The sequence below is a fragment of the Propithecus coquereli genome, unplaced genomic scaffold (assembly GCF_000956105.1).
Source record: "Propithecus coquereli isolate 6110/MARCELLA unplaced genomic scaffold, Pcoq_1.0 Scaffold61, whole genome shotgun sequence".
In the NCBI taxonomy this organism is placed as follows: Eukaryota; Metazoa; Chordata; class Mammalia; order Primates; family Indriidae; genus Propithecus; species Propithecus coquereli.
Window position 1 is genome coordinate 8210830 of NW_012152063.1, and position 21625 is coordinate 8232454.

General features: G+C 38.1%; 2 protein-coding genes across 2 annotated transcripts in view; one reads left to right on the top strand and one right to left on the bottom strand.

Moving 5' to 3' along the window:
* MALSU1 (mitochondrial assembly of ribosomal large subunit 1) overlaps nt 1-3415 on the top strand; it is an 8231-nt gene extending 4816 nt beyond the window's left edge. The window contains exons 3-4 of the mRNA XM_012659416.1: nt 1852-1933; nt 3194-3415. Of these exons, the coding sequence (XP_012514870.1) occupies nt 1852-1933; nt 3194-3387 (276 nt within the window). The 3' untranslated portion in view covers nt 3388-3415. The remainder of the gene's footprint in view (nt 1-1851; nt 1934-3193) is intronic.
* Nucleotides 3416-6045: 2630 nt separating this feature from the next.
* LOC105822431 (insulin-like growth factor 2 mRNA-binding protein 3) overlaps nt 6046-21625 on the bottom strand; it is a 93168-nt gene continuing 77588 nt past the window's right edge. Inside the window, exons 9-13 of the mRNA XM_012659413.1 lie at nt 13832-13948; nt 10397-10471; nt 7432-7563; nt 6640-6753; nt 6046-6362 (exon numbers count right to left, since the gene is read on the bottom strand). Of these exons, the coding sequence (XP_012514867.1) occupies nt 6264-6362; nt 6640-6753; nt 7432-7563; nt 10397-10471; nt 13832-13948 (537 nt within the window). The 3' untranslated portion in view covers nt 6046-6263. The remainder of the gene's footprint in view (nt 6363-6639; nt 6754-7431; nt 7564-10396; nt 10472-13831; nt 13949-21625) is intronic.

The window sequence follows — 21625 nt, forward strand, 5'->3', positions numbered from 1 at the left end:
GTCTTCTTTTGAAAAGTTTCTGTTCATGTCCTTTGCCCACTTTTTGATAGGGTCGTTTGATTTTTTCTTGTTGATTTTCCCGAGTTCTGGTTATCAGTATGTATAAACTTTTAAGTTACACTTAAGCCTGACAAGTCAAGAAAAACACTTTACTCTTATGAACTATTTTTCAAGTTTTCATATTACTTCTATTGAAAATAAAAAACAATAACAAATTTTTCATTAAATTAGAAAGGATCATTGTTTTCAAAGTCTTTATTCTATTTTTGAAATAAAATACCACGGCCCCAAGGAAGTTTTTTTTCTGGCGTGGCAGTCAGTGTGTTAAAATCAGGGGTTTTTGCTTGTTTTTGTTGAGTTGTAAGAGTTCTGTATATTCTGGATGTGTTTAGGGTGTATTTCCCCCTCCACCCCGCTTGGGACAGGATCTCGCTCTGTTGTTGGAGAGCATCATAGCTCACTGAAACCTCAAACGATCCTCCCACCTCAGCCTCCAGAGTAGCTAGGGCTACAGGCACATGCCACCACACTTGATTAATTTTTAAATTTTTTGTACAGACGGGTCTTGCTATGTTGCTCAGGCTGTTCCCAAACTCCTGGCCTTAAGCCATCCTCCCCCCTCAGCCTCCTAAAGTGCTAGGATTACAGGGGCGAGCCACTGTATCTGGAAAGAATAGCCTTTGATCTACTCTAAAGTATTTAATTTTGATTAAGTCCAATTATCTTTTAGTTGCTTGTGCCTTCTGTGTCATATCCAAGAAACCATTGCCAAACCAATGTCATGAAGCTTTCCCCTATGTTTTCTTCTAAGAGTTTTATAGTTTTAGGTCTCACGGTCAAGTATGTAATCCATTTTGAGTTAGTTTTTGTAGATGGTGCAAGGTTTTCCATGTGGATATCATTTCCTCCGCACCATTTGCTGGAAAAGACTGTCCTTCTGTTTTGGTTTTCAACTCTTAATTGAAAATAATTTAACCATGTGTGCCAGGGTTTATTTCTGGGCTCGCTCTAATACTTCATTGGTCTATAAGTCTTTATGAAAGTACCATACTGTTCTGATTACTGTAGCTTTGTAAAAGTTTTGAGATAAAAAAAAATGCCAGACTACCGACTTTTGTTCTTCTTCTACAAGATAGTTTTGGCTATTTGAGATCCCTTGAGATTCCATATGAATGTTGGGATGGATTTTTCTTTTTCTTCAAAAACAATTGTTGAGATTTTGATATTTGTGCCGAATTTGTAGACTGCTTTGGGTAGTATTGACATTTTAAGTCTTCTAATCCATGAATATGGGGTATCTTTTCATTTATTGGTGTCATCTTCAATTTCTGTCAGCAATGTTTTGTAGTCTTCAGTGTACAAGTCTTTTGCCCCTGTGGTTAGGTTTATTCCTAAGTATTTTTTTTTTTTTTTTGATGCTATTGTAAATGGAATTGTTTTCTTAGTTTCCTTTTCAGGTTACTTATTATTGGTGTATAAAAACCTAACTAATTTTTGTGCATTGGTTTTTGTATCCTGCAATGTTGTTGAATTTGCTGATTAGTCCTAATGATTTTTTGTGTGTGGAATCATCAGGGTTTTCCACATATGAGATCGTGGTGTCTTCTAACAATTTCACTTCTTCCAATTTGGATGCCTTTTCTTTTTCTTGCTAATTGCTCTAACTAGAATTTCCAGTACTCTGTTGAATACAAGTAGCCAAAGCAGGCATCTTTGTCTTTTTCCTGTTCTTAGAGGAGAAGCTTACCATTGAGTATGATACCAGCTGTGTGCTAATATAGCCAGATACTGAGCAAGAACAGATTTCCCCCATCTCCTCTCCCTTTAATAAAGGACTTTTTTTTTTTCCAGTACAAATACCTGAAATGTAAGAGTGAGCCTCATGTTAAGATTGAAGGGAAGGACACTGATGACTGGCTATGTGTGGATTTTGGTAAGTTATTTTGCGATACTTGGCATATTTCACAGATAAATATTGGTATTACACCAGTCTCGTTTCCAGTTGCAAAAGGATTGAGATCAAAATTGCTGAGCGCATTTCCATGTAAGAGATTAAATTTAACAATAAATTTAATTATAATCCAGGTTCTGTTAATCACATGTGAATTTTCATTAAAGTACTCTAGATAATGCACTCCTGGAGAAAGACATACTATATGGTGTGTATGCACATATATAACTAGACACATAGGTTAGGAGTATGGTTGACAGATGGGAGATCCCTTAGTGGTGGGAGAAGGCCTCTTGGGGGCTGGGGTGCATGTGACCTCAGCCATAAATAAATGAGGGTCATTCTGGGTATAGGGAAGGACAAGAGCAGAGGACTAGAAATTTGTAAAGATCTAACAAGTTTGGGTATTAATATGTTTCTAAGCATCTCCCAACAAGATAACTTAAGAAGCGTGAGGAGTCAGATTTTATCCTACTTGCAAGCTAATGAAGTTGTCCTATCGGTTATAAGACTATTCTAGAGTTAGAGACAAAGGATAGTTTATTACTCCCAGCAGTTACCAGCATTATCAATTTTGTACCACTTTTCTGAACCCCAGATCCCATAAGGGCAACAGAGGGGCGAGATGACACACACACAGTTGTAAGACAAACTCATTTTAGGGTTTCCATGTCCTTTATAATTGGGAGGAAGCAGACTTCTCATCTTTGTCACAACCAGGTAATTTTGTTTTAGGGGCAGAGGAGATGGGTGTCTCTTGTGCACTGTAGAATGGGAATCCTTCCCTCTCCCCAGTTGTAACAATCAAAAATTGTCTGAGAAATGTTGCTAAAGCTGCCCTTTGCACTGGAGGCAGACAGTATGTATATTCACTATACATTCTTGAAAAGATAATCTAGAACTAGAGGCAGTCAGTGCTTTGCTCATAGGATGTGCAGAAATATGATACTTGTCTCCCAAGAGAAACCTGGCAGGCTACCTTTAGCTATTTAGGTAAGTTAACATCACCAGTAATGTTTCATATTGACATCACACGTACCTTCTATATGATGCACTGAGAAAGGCATGGCATCACTTCTGTGGTATTCTTGCTGGGATGGGGTCCACAGTTTAGCATTACCTGGGAACTTTTTAACAATGCAATCTGGGAACCACACTTCGCAAACCACTGCTCTAGTTCCTAGAGTGTTATGAGAATAAAAGCAAATGAACTTCGTTGTAACTCTTATCTGTCCCTGACAGGCAGCATGGTGCTTCATTTGATGCTTCCAGAAACCAGAGAAATCTATGAATTAGAGAAATTATGGACCCTGCGTTCTTACGATGACCAGTTAGCTCAAATACCACCTGAGACGTTACCTGAAGACTTCATTCTTGGAATAGAAGCTGACACCTCATCTCTGACTCTGACTCCAGTGGAGTTCAAATGTGAATAAAATTATGTGAACTGCTTTAGTCATTTCAGATTTGGATTGAGTCACTTCTTGGAAAATATATAGCTCCTATATCCCATCTCCTTGGTTACACTGCTGTTAGCACAAGTCTTGTCTACCTCATGGGCACTCATGCTTCACACAGACTGTACATAAATGAGCTAATGCTTGCACCAAGAATCAATGCATTCAAATCAAAATTTTAACATGATTCCTTTATGCCTGAAATCCCATCAGGATTGTTTAGAGTTAGCACTGGCTCCTGTGCCTAACCTGAGCTCTCTGTTCAGATTTTTAAAAATCAGTTTTGTTTGTTTAGATATAAATCTTACTGTTTAACAGAATGGCCAAAAATTTTTAAAACATCACCACTAGTCCCATTATCTATTTTAGGTGATGATAGACAGTAGTAAATATTCTCCCAGAAGGACTTCTGAACCCTTCCAGAATATTCCAAATGACATAAGAAAGCTAAAGTATAAGGAAAAACTCTAGAAAACTGTACTCCTGCAACAGAGGTATTATCAAGGTTCACATTAAGTAACATGGCTGGAAAAACTAGTTTACCAGTAGACACTTATGTCAAAATTGACATAGTATTACCAAAAATCTGTTAAGTTTGGAGTTTGAAAAACTCAAATTTGGAACATTCACATTCCTTTGAAAACCAAAAGTAAAACACTACACATGACAAGCTGCACCTAAATGATGAAAAACTTTATTCTGCATCAAGGTATTGGGAAAATGAAGCTGCATTTGGGGCACATAGAGGAGGAATGATCCATATATGATGAGTACAAAACTCAATTATAGAATTATTTCTTAGCTAGTACCAGATACTCCAAATTACCACTGCTTAAGTAAAAGTAAAATGATTTGCCACACTAAAAGGCTAGAAGTGAAATGACAGAATTTAAACCAGCAGATATAAATGCAGCACCTGTGTTTTTAAAAAATCAAATATTGGAAAAAATCAAATATTGAGGAAGAACTCTGGCCTTAAAACACATCCCACCTGAAATCCAACCAGAAAGCCAGTCTGTGATTTTTTTTTTTTTTTTAGCAATTCATTGTATAGAAAAAAAATTATGACTGCTAAGTGAATCCAGTGACAAAAATGATATTTTGGATAAAACGACAAAATAAACTGGTTTTCTGAAAACATCTCAATTTTCAAAATGTCTAATTGATGTGATCTTCAGAAATACTTATCTAGTCTGTGTAGAAATTCATCTTGAAATATGAATGAGGCAAACTGACTTAAGGGTTATTATATATGCCCTTCAGATCAGTGTTAATGACTGTGATCATCCTACTAACAAATGCAACACAAACACAATTCAGAGAGCAGCATGGCCTTGGAGACCACCCACACCCACACAATTGTACCTAACGGGGCTTTGCCATCGAGTTAAGGAATGGACAAACGAGTTCAGTATCAAAGGTCAGATGTTTTCACAGTCATTCAAATGATTCCAAAAATTGTTTTCATGTATCCTCTACCTTTTGACTTACTTTCAAATAACTGGTTGCAGAGTACACAGAAATCCTACTACATTTTATGTAATATTTTGGGTGGACTTCCTTTCTTTTGATTTATCATTGCTTAAAGATCTTCAAAATAGCTTAGTGAGGCTCATGACAGTGCTGGGCATGTGGAGATGTAGCCCTTTGTTGCCTTCAAACACTGTCATACCATCTCTGACCCCTTGGTCTTCACAAAGCAGTTACTTTCGGAGTCTGCTCAAAGTGGAGACCATCTGGTCCTGAAGTGTATTGGCAAACTAAGCATCCTGTAAGACAAGCTGAATCTTGCTTTTTGCCAATCAGTTTAAAGTCTTGCATCGCTTCATTGATGCGCTTTCTTTAGGTAGTGATAGTCAAAAGCACAAAGCATTTATGCACTCAGTCATGTAGCTAAACAAAAAAACTGAAGTCTCCTAATGCCATTTAAACCAGCCGTTCCAAATCCTCCTGCCACCACTTTGCTCTGTTAGTACCATTGAAAACTTTCCCAACTATAAATGAAAGAATAAATGGTATCGCTGCTCTCCAAATATAGGCACTGCTCCATATCCTTGAACATTTATTGGATTTTTCAACTAATAACTGTGTCAAAAGCCTCAAAAAACCTGAAATTAATTTTCTAGCTTAACTGTCACCAGCCAGAAGTAAAATTCTTTCTCAATTATTTGCCTGTTAGCTGATAGGTGTTAAATTTTAAATTTATTTTTTAAAAAATGGTTGGACTTTTATCTTTATAAAGTATATAAAATTTTCAAAAAAAGGAACAATTTTGCTTTTCATTGTATTACTGAATACCTGAGGTAGTTGAGTAAAAATGCACGTTTAATACCCCTGCCAACACCATTCAGCACTTCCCTTAGGTTATTCATGTTAGTGTTAGATAAAAATAAAACTGAGAACAGTTTTTCTATGCTAATGGCTTAACATTTAAGTTCCTGTGATAATTATTGTGATCCAATTTTACCAATTGGATTTAGGAGCAATCTATTTATATTTGAGGAATTTAGTGAATGCCTCATTAAGCCAATTTCTTGCATTATGGGGGAATAGTAAGAAAAATTAAAATATTTGTTATAGGTGAGACTACAAAGGGAAGTGCAGAGCTCCTCTCTTTCCCTCCCCTCCCCCCTCATCTTTTTTTTTTTTAAAGCTGGGTGTCATACATTTCAGAGAGCATAAAGTATACATTCTCACAGAGACAGGAGTTCAAAAGTTGCCTGGTCCTCATAAACAACTGGCTAGGTAAAAACTTGTGCATGTGATTCTGGATAGGGGGTCAGCGCCCGTCTGTTGGTTAAGCAATCTGTCTTTGGTTTGGCATCTGCCTCTGTGGAGGGCTGTTTCCTGAGCCTTTACTTCCGCCTTGACTGAGGTGGTCCACTTTGTAGAGCCTTCTGCTGTTGGTGCTGCTTTACCTGAGTCAGAATTTCCTGAATTTTTCTCTGGGCAACCTGCAAAAGGACAGAGCTTTGAAAAGTCTACCTGATCAAAAGTTATTAGAAGTTATTTTAGTATTCCATTTCCACAACTTCAAATAGAAATCCATTTGAAGATTAAAGATATGACTAGTCAGTCTGCTAGTCTCTGAAAACACCTGCTAAAAGAGAGATTAAAAGTATTAGACATCAATCAGACAACTTTAAATATTTGTATGGGGTGGGAGTACCCATATGAGAATCACTTCCATTTCAGAAAGATGCAAAAGAGCTTATTTTAGATCCCACTTGCCTGGCAAGCATAGAAGTGACCAGTTATTTTGACAACCACTTGGTCATTCTCATCAGGCGTCTGGTCACGAGGGACAACAACTTCTGCGCTTGACAAATTCTGGAGCTCATTCACCTGAATGAGAAAAATCATGTTCAGTGGAATTTTAAAACTACGATTTCCTGAGTACTTACTATGCGCCACACACCGAGCTACTGATTTACAAATTACGTTTAACACAGTAGTAATTATATGAGGTTATTAGTATTATCCCCGTTTCAAGATAATTAAAACTAAGGCTCATTCACAGAAACTGCTTTGCCCAGTTATACAAGTGAATAGCAGAACCAGATTCAAATCCTCAAAGTCCGACTCCAGAGCATATGCTCTCGATCATTTCAAAACTATAAACAGCTTTGAAAATGACTTAGAAGCTGTATGTATTAGAGACTGGAAGCCAATTGCTTTTTTCCAGTTATAGAGGTAACAAGTTGTAGATGAAATTTTTAAAAATTTTCAGTTCATATCACTGTAAAATAAAAATAAACAGCTAAATTGCATCAAATAAATAATGCTGAATGCCCTTTATGAATACGGGACAGTCCTCTGACACAAAGTAGTCTGAAAGAGATGCATTACTTTGACTAGTAGCTGACATGAACAGACAGGATACAAAAAGCAATCATCTCCAAACCTTGGTCAAGATGGTCCTGCTTTCTATAAATTAGCCAAAATTCAAGGACTTGGAACTCCTAAGTACCTTTCAACGCTTTCCCTTTCATACCACTGCACAGGTTTTGCTGAAGTACTTGCCGTTTTGCCTCCTTTTCCAATAACTCTGCCAGCAGCAAAGGACGGCACTCTGATATGAGCTTCAAGTTTCACTTCTTCTTTAGGACTAACAAAGTTTTCTTCTTTAATTTTTCCATAAATTCTTCCCTGAGCCTACAGATGAGAACATATCCTATCAGTGTCAATCAAGTATGAAACATAATAAGGTCACTTAACTTTAAATATGGCCCACACCCATCCTTATTAGCCCTTTGCAGTGATACATCTGCATTTCATAGGTTGTTGAAGACAGCATTAAGGGAAGTCAGGAAGCCCTGGAAAGGCTGATAGTAACTATTGCCCATCTCAGGTGAGGCAACTGATTGACAAAAGAAGGATAAGCCATATTTTTCTGACAAACACAGTTAAAGGCAATTAATAGCTTAACTAACAATAAATGATTTTTGTGGGCAAATGGCCATACGCACTCCAGTTGTGAAAGGTGAAACCTCTCCTGCTGGCAGTGAGAAATTAATTGCATTTCTCTTGAGCAAAAGAGACTACAAAAGAATTACATAGCCAGCTATGCCAGCCTCATGTCTAAATGGGCCAGTTAGAAACCTAAGAATATTTTCTGTTTAAACATGTTTCTCCATCTTAGCCAAGTGGTTTCTCCTTTGAATAAAGAGGCTATGAAATCAAGTTAACACACACTTCTGATATTTACAGTCAACATAAACTCTCACCTACTGCATACAACTAGAAGTTATACATAAGAAACATCTATTACGTACAACCATTACTTTGCTTTGGTACACACCAAAGGAAAAAGTAGTCTGAGAGTTGGTCCATAAATGCTGCACTTACTTTAGGGGACTATAGAAAAAAAATTATCTTAACACAGTCAAAAGGACACTAGGGATATAATACACCATCCTCCAAAACAGAAGCTCTTGAATTCATACGAATAAATATGGTTAGGTCTACTATTCTTTATATTTTTAACATAAAATAATCATTAGTAATTATTACTGATCACATAAATGAGATTTAACCATTACAGTTTTTTTTTTTTTAGACAGAGTCTCACTCTGTTGCCTGGGCGAGAGTGCAGTGGCGTCGGCCTACCTCACAGCAACCTCAGACTCCTGGGCTCAAGCGATCCTTCTGCCTCAGCCTCCCGAGTAGCTGGGATTACAGGCATGCGCCACTATGTCCGGCTAATTTTTTCTATATATTTTTAGTTGTCCAATTAATTTCTTTGTATTTTTATTAGAGACGGGGTCTCACTCTTGCCCAGGCTTGTCTCGAACTCCTGAGCTCAAACAATCCACCTGCCTCGGCCTCCCAGAGTGCTAGGATTACAGACGTGAGCCACTGCGCCCGGCCTACAGCTTCTCTTAAATGCTTTATTTAACTGTAAAAATGGGTATTAGAGGATATAGGGAAACAACTTAGAATGTCCCATCATACAACCATCACAGGAGTTGCAAGATAGTAATTCCAATTATAAGAGTAAAAGCTCGGCACCAAAGAGAAACATGCAATAATTCATATTTGCATTTATTCTTTAGATTTCAAACTAAGAATGAATGACCCTGAAGGTTCAGGATAGGCAGCAATTTCCAACATTATGAGTTATGATTTACATTGCCTGGACCACAAGGCTGCTGCGAGGGAATAACTTTCTTCACCTCATTGTGAGCCTAGCCAACTATGCCCAAATCTCAAAGTTCCTCTATAAATGAAGTGAAAGCAACTTTGGATTTTTGGTGAAAAAAATGGTCCAAAGAAAAGAGAGGTCAAAGAAGTGATGGGTTTTTTTTAAAGAGGTGGGGAAAAATGTAGGCACTGTTATTAGCCACATTTAAGAGCTAAAAAAAACTAAGGCTTAAGGTTAAGGAAGTGCCCTCTTACCCAGCTGCTAAATCATAGGACCAAGAAAATGGGTTTTGGACAAATTAGTAATAACTGAAGTCAGTAGTTGCTTTTATCTAAGACAAGACATTCATACTAAATTTTATGGGACAAATCATACACTAAAAGGAATGTATTCGTGCAAGGTGTTGTGGTGCCTGCCTGTAGTCCCAGCTTTGTGAGAGGCTGAGGAGGATTGCTTGAGCCCAGGAGTTGAGGCCAGCCTGGACAACATAGTGAGACCCTATCTCATTTAAAAAAAAAAAAAAAAAAGACTATTTGTGGATTTGGCACCTTAGTATGATTCACTGAGTCTGCTAAACACCAGCAGCGTACTAATTTTGTGCTTCTTATGTGTTAGGCACTATTCTAAGCACTTTATATATTGTTTAAACCTTACAACTACCTTAGGATGTAGGTACTCTTATCCCCGTTTTACAGATGAGTAACTTGCCTAAGGTCACACAGGGTGAATGGCATAGCTGGTATTTGAACCAGCAGCCTGGCTGCCAAGTCTCTGCTCTTCATCACTCTGCTGCTCACTGAGGGGCACTCCAAACCCAAAGACCTCAAACCCCAATAAATATGTGCAAATGCCACAAGAGTTCTGCCATTTCTACCTCTAAAATCCCAAGGATTACAAGTGATTTGTGGAAGATCTACGGGCAAGGGCTAACAGTTAATCCACAGGTACAAGGAAAAGAGGGCTTTTAATTCAACATTAATTAGGGCATCTCAGGACAGGAGGGGAAAACCTAGGAGCAAGTTTCTAAGGCGTGTTAACCCAGCAGCTTTGTAAATTTCAGTCTTAAGGCTGCCTTAACATATGATAATAGTGCTTTGAGCAAATTCACCTTTGTGAAACAAGTAAACCCAACAAACCATTACAGAACTCTCAAAATTAAAGGCTTTTGATTTTTGACATATAATTTTGAATATGGCTCTATTCTGCCCTTAAATATGAATTTCCATTAATTCTACTGAGTATTATACATATCTAGGGAGAAGCCATTTTACTAAGTTCCTAAAAAGAAGGCATCATCATTCTTCACATCCATTCGTTACTATATGCACACTCCAGAGCACCTACCTTGAACTGAGCCTCTGGTGGTCCAGTGATAATCACCATCCGCACTTTTGCATCTGGTGCTTCGGCTGGAGCGATCTGTAACAGACCCATCAACAACAGGTTATGATACTTTCAGGTGTCACTGATAGAAACGTTGGGCTAACTAGCTTGACATCTGCACATGACTGACCAACAGAATTAAAAGCCTTCTGGAAGGAAATTATGGAGAGGCTGTGATTCATGTGGGTTAATCAGTTAGGCTCCTGCCATATCGTGTGTTCTTGCACTGTGCCTGGCTCTAATGTAAAACACATGCTGTATCTCAGCTAATCCTCACCACATCCTGATGAAGTATTACCTCCGCTTTACAAATGGGGAAATGGAAGGCTGGAGAAGTTGAGTTACCTGGCCCATGATCACACAGCTAGTAGAGCTAGAGAGAGCTGGCCCTGCCTCCATTGCCCACGTTCACTACACCAGTGGGCTCAAGGTGGGTCCCTGGCCCACTTGCATCTAGAACCCTTGGGCTTCCTATGTATGCAACAGGTACTCCAGGAAACTGTACCTTAAGTTTTGAAGCTACTGCTCTACATGACCTTTTCTACTTCCACAGAAAAGGGCACTGCTTTTTAATACCAGTTAGATCGCTGAACCCCTTTCATATAATTTAGAAATAAGATCCTTTTGTGGTTCATAAGTGTGATGACTTATGAACTTTCACATGCATGTGTGAGATGTGCCTCCCTCAAACCTTGTGACAACAGCGTAACATTTACCCATTTGATGTGAGAGGAAAAAAAATTTAGAAAGAAAACTCTTAATTTCTTAAGCTGTTTTTATACATTTTTTGCTATTTCACAAATTTAAGACTATGAGTAGATTCCCTCAGAGTAACATGTGAAATAACCTAACATTAACTGAGCAAGAGAAATGGTGCAGAAACTGTTGGAGGGAGAGGAAACCAGCATTTACCCCAGAGTCACAGTAAGGAGGGATTTGGGGACCTACCTGACACAAGTTGTTTTAAAAGAAAAAAATGTTAGGTATCTGCTGTGCAAGAAACAACTTAGTTCTTAAACACATTGTTACCGTGTAACAGTAAGTGAAATCATCGTAAATTCCACTCAAGATGATCACTGTCAAGACTTGATACAGTTATCCTAGACTTTTTCCTACATGTTTGTATCAAAACTCTATTTCTAATGGAGTCATCCTTCTCCCTCCTTATAAAGCTAATATTCCTGTTACCTAGAGCCAAATTGACACTATTCCTACTTTATGCTGGGCACTAGCTAATTCTGAGTCTATAAAACAAGTAAATAATTACTTGCTTTTAGTGCAAGCTCTTAGGATTCTTCACAGGAAACCCCTGTGAAGAAGATATCATTCTGACCTTTCCAGCTAGTTTTCTTTTTTAAAAAATACATTTGTCAATATTGGTGATGGAGGGCTGGCGCTAAGGGCACTCACACATTGAGGATAGGAGTATAAATTGCTGTAATCTTCTCGAAAGCCTGAAAAACACATGCCCTTAGACTCACCAAAATCTACATCTGTAAACTCATGTTAAAGAAATATGATTGCATACAACAATTCTGCTGAAAGAATTTTATTTATTACTGCACTGTGCTGGATAAATTAGGAATAATCTAAATGTCAAATAAGTGAACACAAATGATTATGGCTTGTGATACCAAATGTTATATACCTAATAATGTACATATATGAAAGTTTACATAAATCTGAACCTATACCAAAGTATAAAGAATGGTGGTGGATCTCTCAGATTATGAACGTTTCAGACTTTCTGGAAACAAAAATGCTTCCAAGCTCATTAGAAAACCTTCCTGAAAAGCAGAAAGAATTAAGAACTGAGCCTCTAATAATCCAGTTCTTATTTATGAAATGTCCACTGCAATTCGTCCAAAACAGATCTATCTACTAGGTTCTTTTTTGACACGTGTGAGCACTGTCAAAGATTTATTTTTAATTCATTAATGAGGAACTAGCAGGGCAGTAAAGCTGGCTCACCATGATTTTTTCTTTTCTTTTTTTTTGGGTGGGGAGTGGGGGGAGACAGCCTTGAGGTTCTGTCACCTAGGCAAGAATGCCAGGGCATCAGCCTAGCTCACAGCAAACTCAAACTCCTGGGCTTAAGCCATCCTCCCGCCTCAGCCTCCCAGGTAGCTGGAACTATAGGTGCCCGCCACTATGCCCGGCCCACCACTCGATCTTTTTCCTTGTCTTTTTTCCTTTACTCATTTATTTATTTTGGCTGGACTTTGTGTTTACTTACTGTTACCTTTGCCACAAGAGAATGTATGAGGGCTATTTCTGTATGTTTCGATTTTTAATGATTTAGTTTCTATACAGTAAAATTTACTCTTGACATCCAGCCCTATGAGGTGACAAATGCAGTCATGTAAAAACTACCACAATGAAAATGTGGAACAGTTCCATCACCCCTGCAAATTTCCTCGTGCTGTCCCATATTCAACCCCTTCCCACCTCCAACTTCTAGCAACCACTGATTTGTTCATCGCTGTAGTTCTACCTTTTGAATAATTGTCATATAAATGGAATCATGCAGTATGTGCCCTCTGACTTCTTTCTCTTAGCACAATACATGAGATTTCTTCCAAATTTTATCAATAGTTGGTTCCTTTTTATTGCTGAATAATCTTTATTGTAAAGAGGGACCACACTTTATCCATTCACCAGTTGAAGAATATTTGGTTTCTTCTTATTTGAAGACAATTACCAATAAAGTTGCAATAAACACTTGAGTGCAGTTTTTTTGTGTTAAGTTTTCATTTCCCTTGTCTAAATACTCAGCAGCATTTTATGGGTCGTATGGTAAGTATACTTTGTTCTTTTACATAAATCTTTTTGAAAAACGTTTATAAAACATAAGTGAAATAAAACCTCTAAAAGATTGTTTTTCCTTATGTTTAATATTACATTGTCTTAGCACATTAAAACACAGAATCTTTCAGAACACACAATATCTATTATGGCAGACACCATTAGCTGTCCTCTCAAATTTGTTACCCTATCTTCTGTACTGATAAAATGTTTAGCTGACCACACACTGACTGCATTTACCTGCGGGCCCCTTCAACTTCAGCTGGCCAAGTTCTGGGCAATGGAATATACGTGGAAATACCCCTACAGCTAACAGGAAACCTTCCTAGGAAAACGGCTCTTCTACTGGCTGGACAATAGAACTGACTGTTGGAACACCTGGTGGGGCAGAGCCTCCACCCAGCCCTGGATTGCTAATCTGGACTGCTTTTTCTGGAAACAAGTTAACTTACCTGGTTTAAACTACTGTTGGGGTTTTCTGTCATATTTTTATGCATGACATTCAATTCGAATTATAAAGTGGCAAGAAGATTCATGTTTCTGTAATCTGCTTTAAAGAACCAGGAGAGCTACAGATGGCAGGAACAGTACCTTAATCGAAGCTCCTGCAAAGCGAGAAAGCTGTTTGATGTGCTGGCCCTGCTTGCCGATAATGGCACCAACAGACAGGGCTGGGATAAACAGATGAACTGTCTCCGTCTCTGACTGCTGTTGGGAAAGAAAGGCAGACATGCATGCTTATTTGCTATAGATCAGCCTTTTGTCATCATTGGCTTTGGGATGGGCATGTTCTCATACATTAAGAATACTAGGAAAGTTTAAGGAAAAAAATTACCACAGTAAATTGACAAGATCTGGTATTATTCATCCTGAAAATGTTGGTATTTAAAATTTCACTTTTCTCTACCCAGTTTTCTTAAACTAAAATGTCAATGCGCTATAGCTTTAAAATACATGAAGACAGTATACAGTTTAAACACATTAGAATAGAAGGACAAGATTACACAAAATTAAGATACCTGTGCCACCATATACAAGGTAGATTATTGATGAGTAAATGAAATGCTGGGCTACATATCAACAAATACGATAGCATTCAAGAACACTAGCTCCACACCTCATCTGTGTAGGTTCTTAAAAACATACATAGTGAACCATTCTCTAAGAGAAACACACCTGACTCTCACTATATATAACTAGATGGTGAGAACTCTTACCACTATCATTCAACACTTATCACGCCCCAGCACAGGACAAGATTTAAGAGAACTAATTCATGTCAGTGATAAAATGCCATAAGGTCCTTTCTATTAGAATTCTTTATTCCTTCCATCTCTGCCTTCCCTTTGCACTTTACACATGAACAAACTGGAAAACTTTGAAGGCTGACTCCTGAAAGGTTATTCATAAATGGATTTTATCTGTATACCTCATTCCTTCACTGCTTCCCACCTCAACCCAGTTGTGCCCTTCCTGAGTCTCTTTTCAAACAGTCAATCATTCTTGGAGGGCTAAAGGACACATCTACTCAAGAGTTCACACTGGGTTCGTAAAACAGCTAATTCAAGGTTCAGTAATGTTACCAGTGAATCAACTAAAGCTTAGAACTTTAGAGTTCTGAAGTGCACACAGTGCATATGCTGATGCAGCTTATATTTCACCTTCTAACAATAGTAGAAAACACTCTCAAGGGTAAGTTAATTCCAAGAAAGGTATTGCAAGAAATACTTTAAGATGAGCCACAACTGAATAAAGAATAAATATGCATTTGTTTAAAAAAAAACCATGAGGTACACCCAATAAGCCAACATTTCTAGAAATATTAGAAGATATTTTGTCTTGAACTTACAAACTAGGTAAGAAACACCTAACAGGATTCTCTCTTGAACCTTCTTATATTCCTATTACATACTATGTATTCAGTTCCCAAATACTCAGGTTAATCCATCAGTACTGTAATCAGTACACACAGCCATAAAACCAGCTCCTGGCTAATTTCTACTTTTTTAAATGAAAACTTTTCTCAAATTCCTAAAAAGACTTGAACAAAAGCATGCTAACAGTTTTGCTTTCAAAAGTCTCAGGTACTAGGGGAATCTTTAGAATCTGATCATTTTAAGCAGTTTTTGAAAATCTTTGTCAAAGAAAAACACTGGGCTCTGACATCTTTACTAGATGTAGAAACAAAACTTGTGCCATTTAATGTTGCTTTGCCAAATGCCACCACCACTCTTTACCACACAAAAAAATCACCAGTGGCATTAACGATTCCATCCCCCTGTAAGCCCAGAGTAGAGGCAGAGAACAGAGCACTAGATACAAATCTCCAGAGAGATACCAGTAATCAACAGCAAACCCCACATACAGATGAGTAAGCCATTCCACTTCTCCCTCAACACGGACTTGCCAGGAGGCCACTCCATAGGTCAGTTTACTCATACTATTTGGTAGGAATTTTAATCGTGGTGATTTAATTCTGAGAGTCTTTTCTTCTTTTTCTCTAGACTCCCACCTGTGACCTTTACAGGTGAAAAACCAATCCCCCAAAGTTGTTGGGCTACGTCCTTGTTACCTAAATTTGTTTAAAAATTTTTAAGAAGGCCGGGTGTGGTGGCTCACACCTGTAATCCTAGTACCCTGGGAGGCCGAGGCAGGCAGATCGTTTGAGCTCAGGAGTTCAAGACCAGCCTGAGCAAGAGCAAGACCCCGTCTCTACTAAAAATACAAAGAAATTAGCTGGACAACTAAAAATACATAGAAAAATTAGCCGGGCATGGTGGCGCATGCCTGTAGTCCCAGCTACTCGGGAGGCTGAGGCAGGAGGATCGCTTGAGCCTAGAAGTTTGAGGTTGCTGTGAGCTAGGCTGATGCCATGGCACTCTAGCCTGGGCAACAGAGTGAGACTCTATCTCAAAAAAAAAAAAAAAAAAAAAAAAAGAATTACCAAAGTCAATCAGAAAAGCTTATACTGACCAGTTAACTTATAATTTCACAATCAACTAATTACCTAAATTAATTACCTAAATAAAGTGCCACTCCCAAATAGTTTTATTAATTAGTTCTTTCAAGCCAATGCTCAGAAAGCATGACAAAAACCCAGTGAAAAGATACAGACATGAAAAGGTCAGGCAGACACAGGGGAAAAAAATGTACTAACTTAAAGCTTTAAAGAAACGAATAGGAACACATTACAAATAGCATTCTAATTCGCTTTTTTTACCTTAACTATCACCTAGGATATCTTCCCCATGTCATTCACATGTCCCTACCTCATTTTACTGATAGAATATTCCCTCAAGGAGATACACCACAGTTGATTATCTCACCCCTATAGCTTGTGTGCAGTTTCCAATTCTCAACTAATTCATAAAGTGCTTCGACCAAATCTTTGTACATAAATTTTGTGCCCTGTTCAAATACTTCTATTGCACACATTTTTAGTATAGAACCGCTGCGTCAAAGAGCCTGAACATTAAAGATTGATCATATTATCATATTACCATACAAAAAGGCTCCTGCTCGGTCTGTTCAATTTCAGTTAAGACATTTGTGACATCTGAATGCTGCCTTTGTTTCTTCCCAAGGGTAGTGAGGTGGGTAAAAAGCATGTTGAAGTAAAAATTCAGGTTAAGAAAAAATAATTCTGATGAAGGGATGAGTGTATACAGCAACCATGTGGCAGGATTCGTTTGTGAGCTTCCTCTGTGTGAGGTGCTATGCATGACCTCATTTGCACCTCACAACAGATCCAGTTGACAGAAACTAACAACGTTCTTATTTTAGAATTGAGAAAAACAGGTGGAGAGGTTAAGTCCTTTGCCCTAAGTCATACACTGACTGGTGGAGGAAGGAGGATTCATATCTGGGTTTCTCCATCTCCTAAGCCATGTTCACAAAAAACAGTACGTACCCTTCTTTCAGCAGGTACAGATATGCTTTGCAATATACCCAGATCTCTAAGGAAAAGTGCCCAATAGAACTCATTCGAGGAGGGACTGCCTTCCCTGGTCCTGTCACAATTTCCTTCATTAGCCTTGGTACAACTTCCTGTGAGTCAAAAGAAATTTCTTATGTGTAGTTGGCAAAAGTTTAAAACTTTTATCATCAACATGCTTAAAAGGGCATCCAGAACTAGTTCATTAAAAGTTTTATTTTGAGGAATAGGAATGACTAAAGATGAATAATGCTTTACTGGAACAAAGAGCTGAAAGCAATAGGTTTGTTGTCTCATCTGCAAACACCCACCTTATGCAGGTTTAACACACTTGGCATCTTACAACTTAAGAGTTTCAATTCCTTTATCTTCCCCTGACAGTTACTTATTGTTATATCCGAGGGTGCTTTAAAAGACTTTCAGAAAGTTCAGTTTCCCATCTTTCACTAACTCATATAATGATACGATCAAATCTTTAAACATAAGTCTTTGAGCCCTTATACAAATACTTCTAAGAATTTACGTAATAGAACTTCTGGGTCAAAGAGCACTAACATTTAAAATTCACAGATATTTCCAAATCATCATGATAATAAATTTATTTGATGGTCAATAAATTTTTTAAAGAAAGGAAAAAATTCATTTCAGTATAGACCATGCCTTTCACTTTTATGAAAAATAAAACAACATGTAATTCTAGAACCACATGCCTAGTTTTCTACAAATGAAAATCATTTAAATTGTTCCTCTATGTCTCTTCCTTTATCTTCACCTCCTACCAAATATCTTTCAACTTCAGGGAATATTCTTGACCTGCCCATCTCCAACCACTGGATTTTGGTTCTTTATGATCTATATAAATATATGTACTAAATTTGTACCATATTCTTACAAATTGGTGAAGTTCTCTGGGATTCCCCATGTTTTCCAAGACAATATCACACACTGCAGGTATTAATACAGTTGTTAGCTGAATGCAGTCCTCCCTGTAACTCTACAGCATTTTTAGAACAAATACACCATAAAAGGATTTGCCTCCCTGCTAAATATTAACTCTGGATATTTTTGACAGGGGCCTGTCATGCACAGCTTGGCCAAAACACTTCTGTTGCTCTTTATCAGCAAAGGACACCAAATGAAAAATTATTTCATCCATTACCATTTGCAAGTCAGAAGAACCATGCTTCTTTTTGGAAGGCACTATGCTCACAGCCTGCAGTGTGTCATACAATTATCATATGCCATTTATCCCTCTAAGGACTTTCTTATTTTAAAACTGGATAGAGCAACTGAATTAATGCCAACATTGACCATAAACTATGATGTTATTTTAGCATTGTCTTGTCATTCTGTCCTTATATCAAGACTGTTGAGCACCCTTGAGCAATTATTTTTTAAAAAATAGGCCGGGTGCGGTGGCTCACGCCTATAATCCTAGCACTCTGGGAGGCTGAGGTAGGAGGATTGCTTGAGCTTAGGAGTTCGAGACCAGCCTGAGCAAGAGCAAGACCCTGTCTCTACTAAATAGAAAGAAATTGGCCAAACAACTAAAAACAGAAAAAATTAGCCGGACATGGTGGCACGGTGCCTGTAGTCCCAGCTACCCAGGAGGCTGAGGCAGGAGGATCGCTTGAGCCCAGGAGTTTGAGATTGCTGTGAGCTAGGCTGATGCCACGGCACTCTAGCCCAGGCAAGACAGTGAGACTCTGTCTCAAAAAAATAAAAAAAATAAAGGGTGGCCTAGGCAATAAGAACAAAATGGGAGGCTTCAATTTACCAGACTTCAAACTATACTACAAGGCCATAGTAATTAACACAGCTTGGTACTGGCACAAGAACAGGGACATTGACCAGTGAAACAGAACTGAGAACCCAGATATAAAATCATCCACATATAGCCATCTAATTTTTGACAAAGCAGACAAAAACATACACTGGGGAAAAGAATCCTTATTCAATAAATGGTGCTGGGAAAACTGGATAGCCACATGTAGAAGACTGAAACAGGATCCACACCTTTCACCTCTCACAAAAATCAACTCACGGTGGGTAACAGACTTAAACCTAAAGTGTGAATCTATTAGAATTCTAGAGGAAGATATTGGAAATACTCTTCTAGACATTGGCCTAGGCAAAGAATTTATGAAGAAGACCCCAAAGGCAATCACAGCAACAACCAAAATAAATAAATGGGACCTGATCAAATTTAAAAGCTTCTGCACAGCCAAAGAAACTGTCACAAGAGCAAACAGACAACCTACAGAATGGGAGAAAATTTTTGCATGCTACACATCCAATAAAGGGCTGATAAGTAGAATCTATTTAGAACTCAGAAAAATCAGCAAGAAAAAAATCAAACAACTCTATCAAAAAGTGGGCAAAGGACATGAACAGAAACTTTCAAAAGAAGGCAGAATAATGGCCAAAAAACATAAGAAAAAATGCTCAACATCTCTAATCATCAGGGAAATGCAAATCAAAACCACAATGAGATTATTACTTATCTCCAGTGAGAATGGCCTTTATCAAAAAGTCCCAAAACAATAAATGTTGGCGTGGATGCGGAGAGACAGGAATACTCCTACACTGCTGGTGGGACTGCAAATAGTGTAACCTCTGTGGAAAGCAATATGGAGATACCTTAAGGAGATATAAGTAGATCTACCATTTGATCCAGCAATCTCATTACTGGGCATCTACCCAAAAGAACAAAAGACATTCTATAAAAAAGACATCTGCACTCGAAGGTTTATAGCAGCACAATTCACAATTGCAAAGATGTGGAAACAACCCAAGTGTCCATCAATATGTGAGTGGATTAATAAAATGTGGTATACGTATACCATGGAGTATTACTCGGCCATAAAAAAAATGATGAACTAATTTCCTTTGTAAAAATCTGGATGGAACTGGAGACCATCCTCCTAAGTGAAGTATCCCAAGAATGGAAAAATAAGCACCACATGTATTCACCATCAAATTGGTTTCACTGATCAACACCTAAGTGCACATATAGGAATATCATTTATTGGGTTTTGGGCAGATGGGAGAGGGGAGGAGGGGATGGGTATATACATACATAATGAATGCGATTTGCACTGTCTGGGGGATGGACACGCTTGAAGCTCTGACTCAGGGGGTGAGGGGGGAGGCAAGGGCAATATACATAACCTAAACATTTGTATCCTCATAATATGCTGAAATAAAAAAAAAAACAAAGAAAGAAAAAAGAAAAATAAATAAATAAAGGGTGGGATCTAAATACTTTATCTCACTGAGAACATCCATATCATGTTCCTCTAAACAATGTACCCTTTTTTTGGTTTGGTGGTGATAAAGACCTTTTTAACGGTGAAACTATGTCTAATGCGTAACTTGCCCATTTCTTAGTATTTTGTCATGACTTTGTAATTATTTGTTTCCTGGGCCCTGTCCCAAACAGAATTTTATGCTGCTTACAAAATATGCACAATCTAGAAAGATAAAACAAAGGAGGTGAAGAAATAAAAACATAGGGGTTTGGACAGTAAAGATAAGATGAAGCCAAAAATGCTATTATATAAATTTGGCTTTAAGCTTCCTAGTAGCAATTTTTTTTTAAATCAGTTGTATGATTTACCTTGACTCTAAGAGAAAGACTACTCATTTTTTTAGTAAAAATGACTTTTCCTGGTATTGATCCCAGGGAGCAACTCTTAAATATCCCCCGAGGACACTAACGTAGCAGCATCATCAACATCGTCCTTAGAGTGAAAGCACGGCCTGAGCATGTGTCTTACCCTGGAAGACGTCCAAGGCTGCTACTGTGAGAAACAAGAGCAAAAGCATCTTTCTGACATCGTGATGAAAGGCTGTTCGTGGCTTTTTGTTCATGGGAGCTGGAGGGGAGGATGAGAGGTAACAAATCCAATATGAAGATTAAAAAACTTAAGAGAAATATTGTGTGAAACTTTGGAGAAGGAATGGTGGTCAGCAGAGAAGGGCCCAAAGGACCAAAATACACCAGGAGGAGAGGACAAATACATGAAGCAAGCATCACTGTATAGATTAAAGAAAGACCCATACTAGGATGAAAACAGAAACAACAGAACTTGTCAAATAGAAACAGCAGAGTTAGAAGCAAACTAAGTGTTTCTCCACATGAGAAGATGGTGCCCCAGACTGATGGACAGTGACGTGTGCTCTTGGCAATAGCATCTTCAAGAAAAGTTGACTCATTGGATGACTGAAGCTTGGTGAAGACATTTCTCAACATCACCCAATTCCCTCTGCTCCAATTTCATATCCACCAAGCATCTCTCTGACCATAAATTATCTTTCAAGGAAATTTTCCTCTGGGAATATAAGGCAGACCACATAAACATCCTGTCTACTGGGCTGGGCATAGTGGCTAATGCCTGTAATCCTAGCACTTTGGGAGGCTGAGCTGGGAGGATCACTTGAACCCAGGA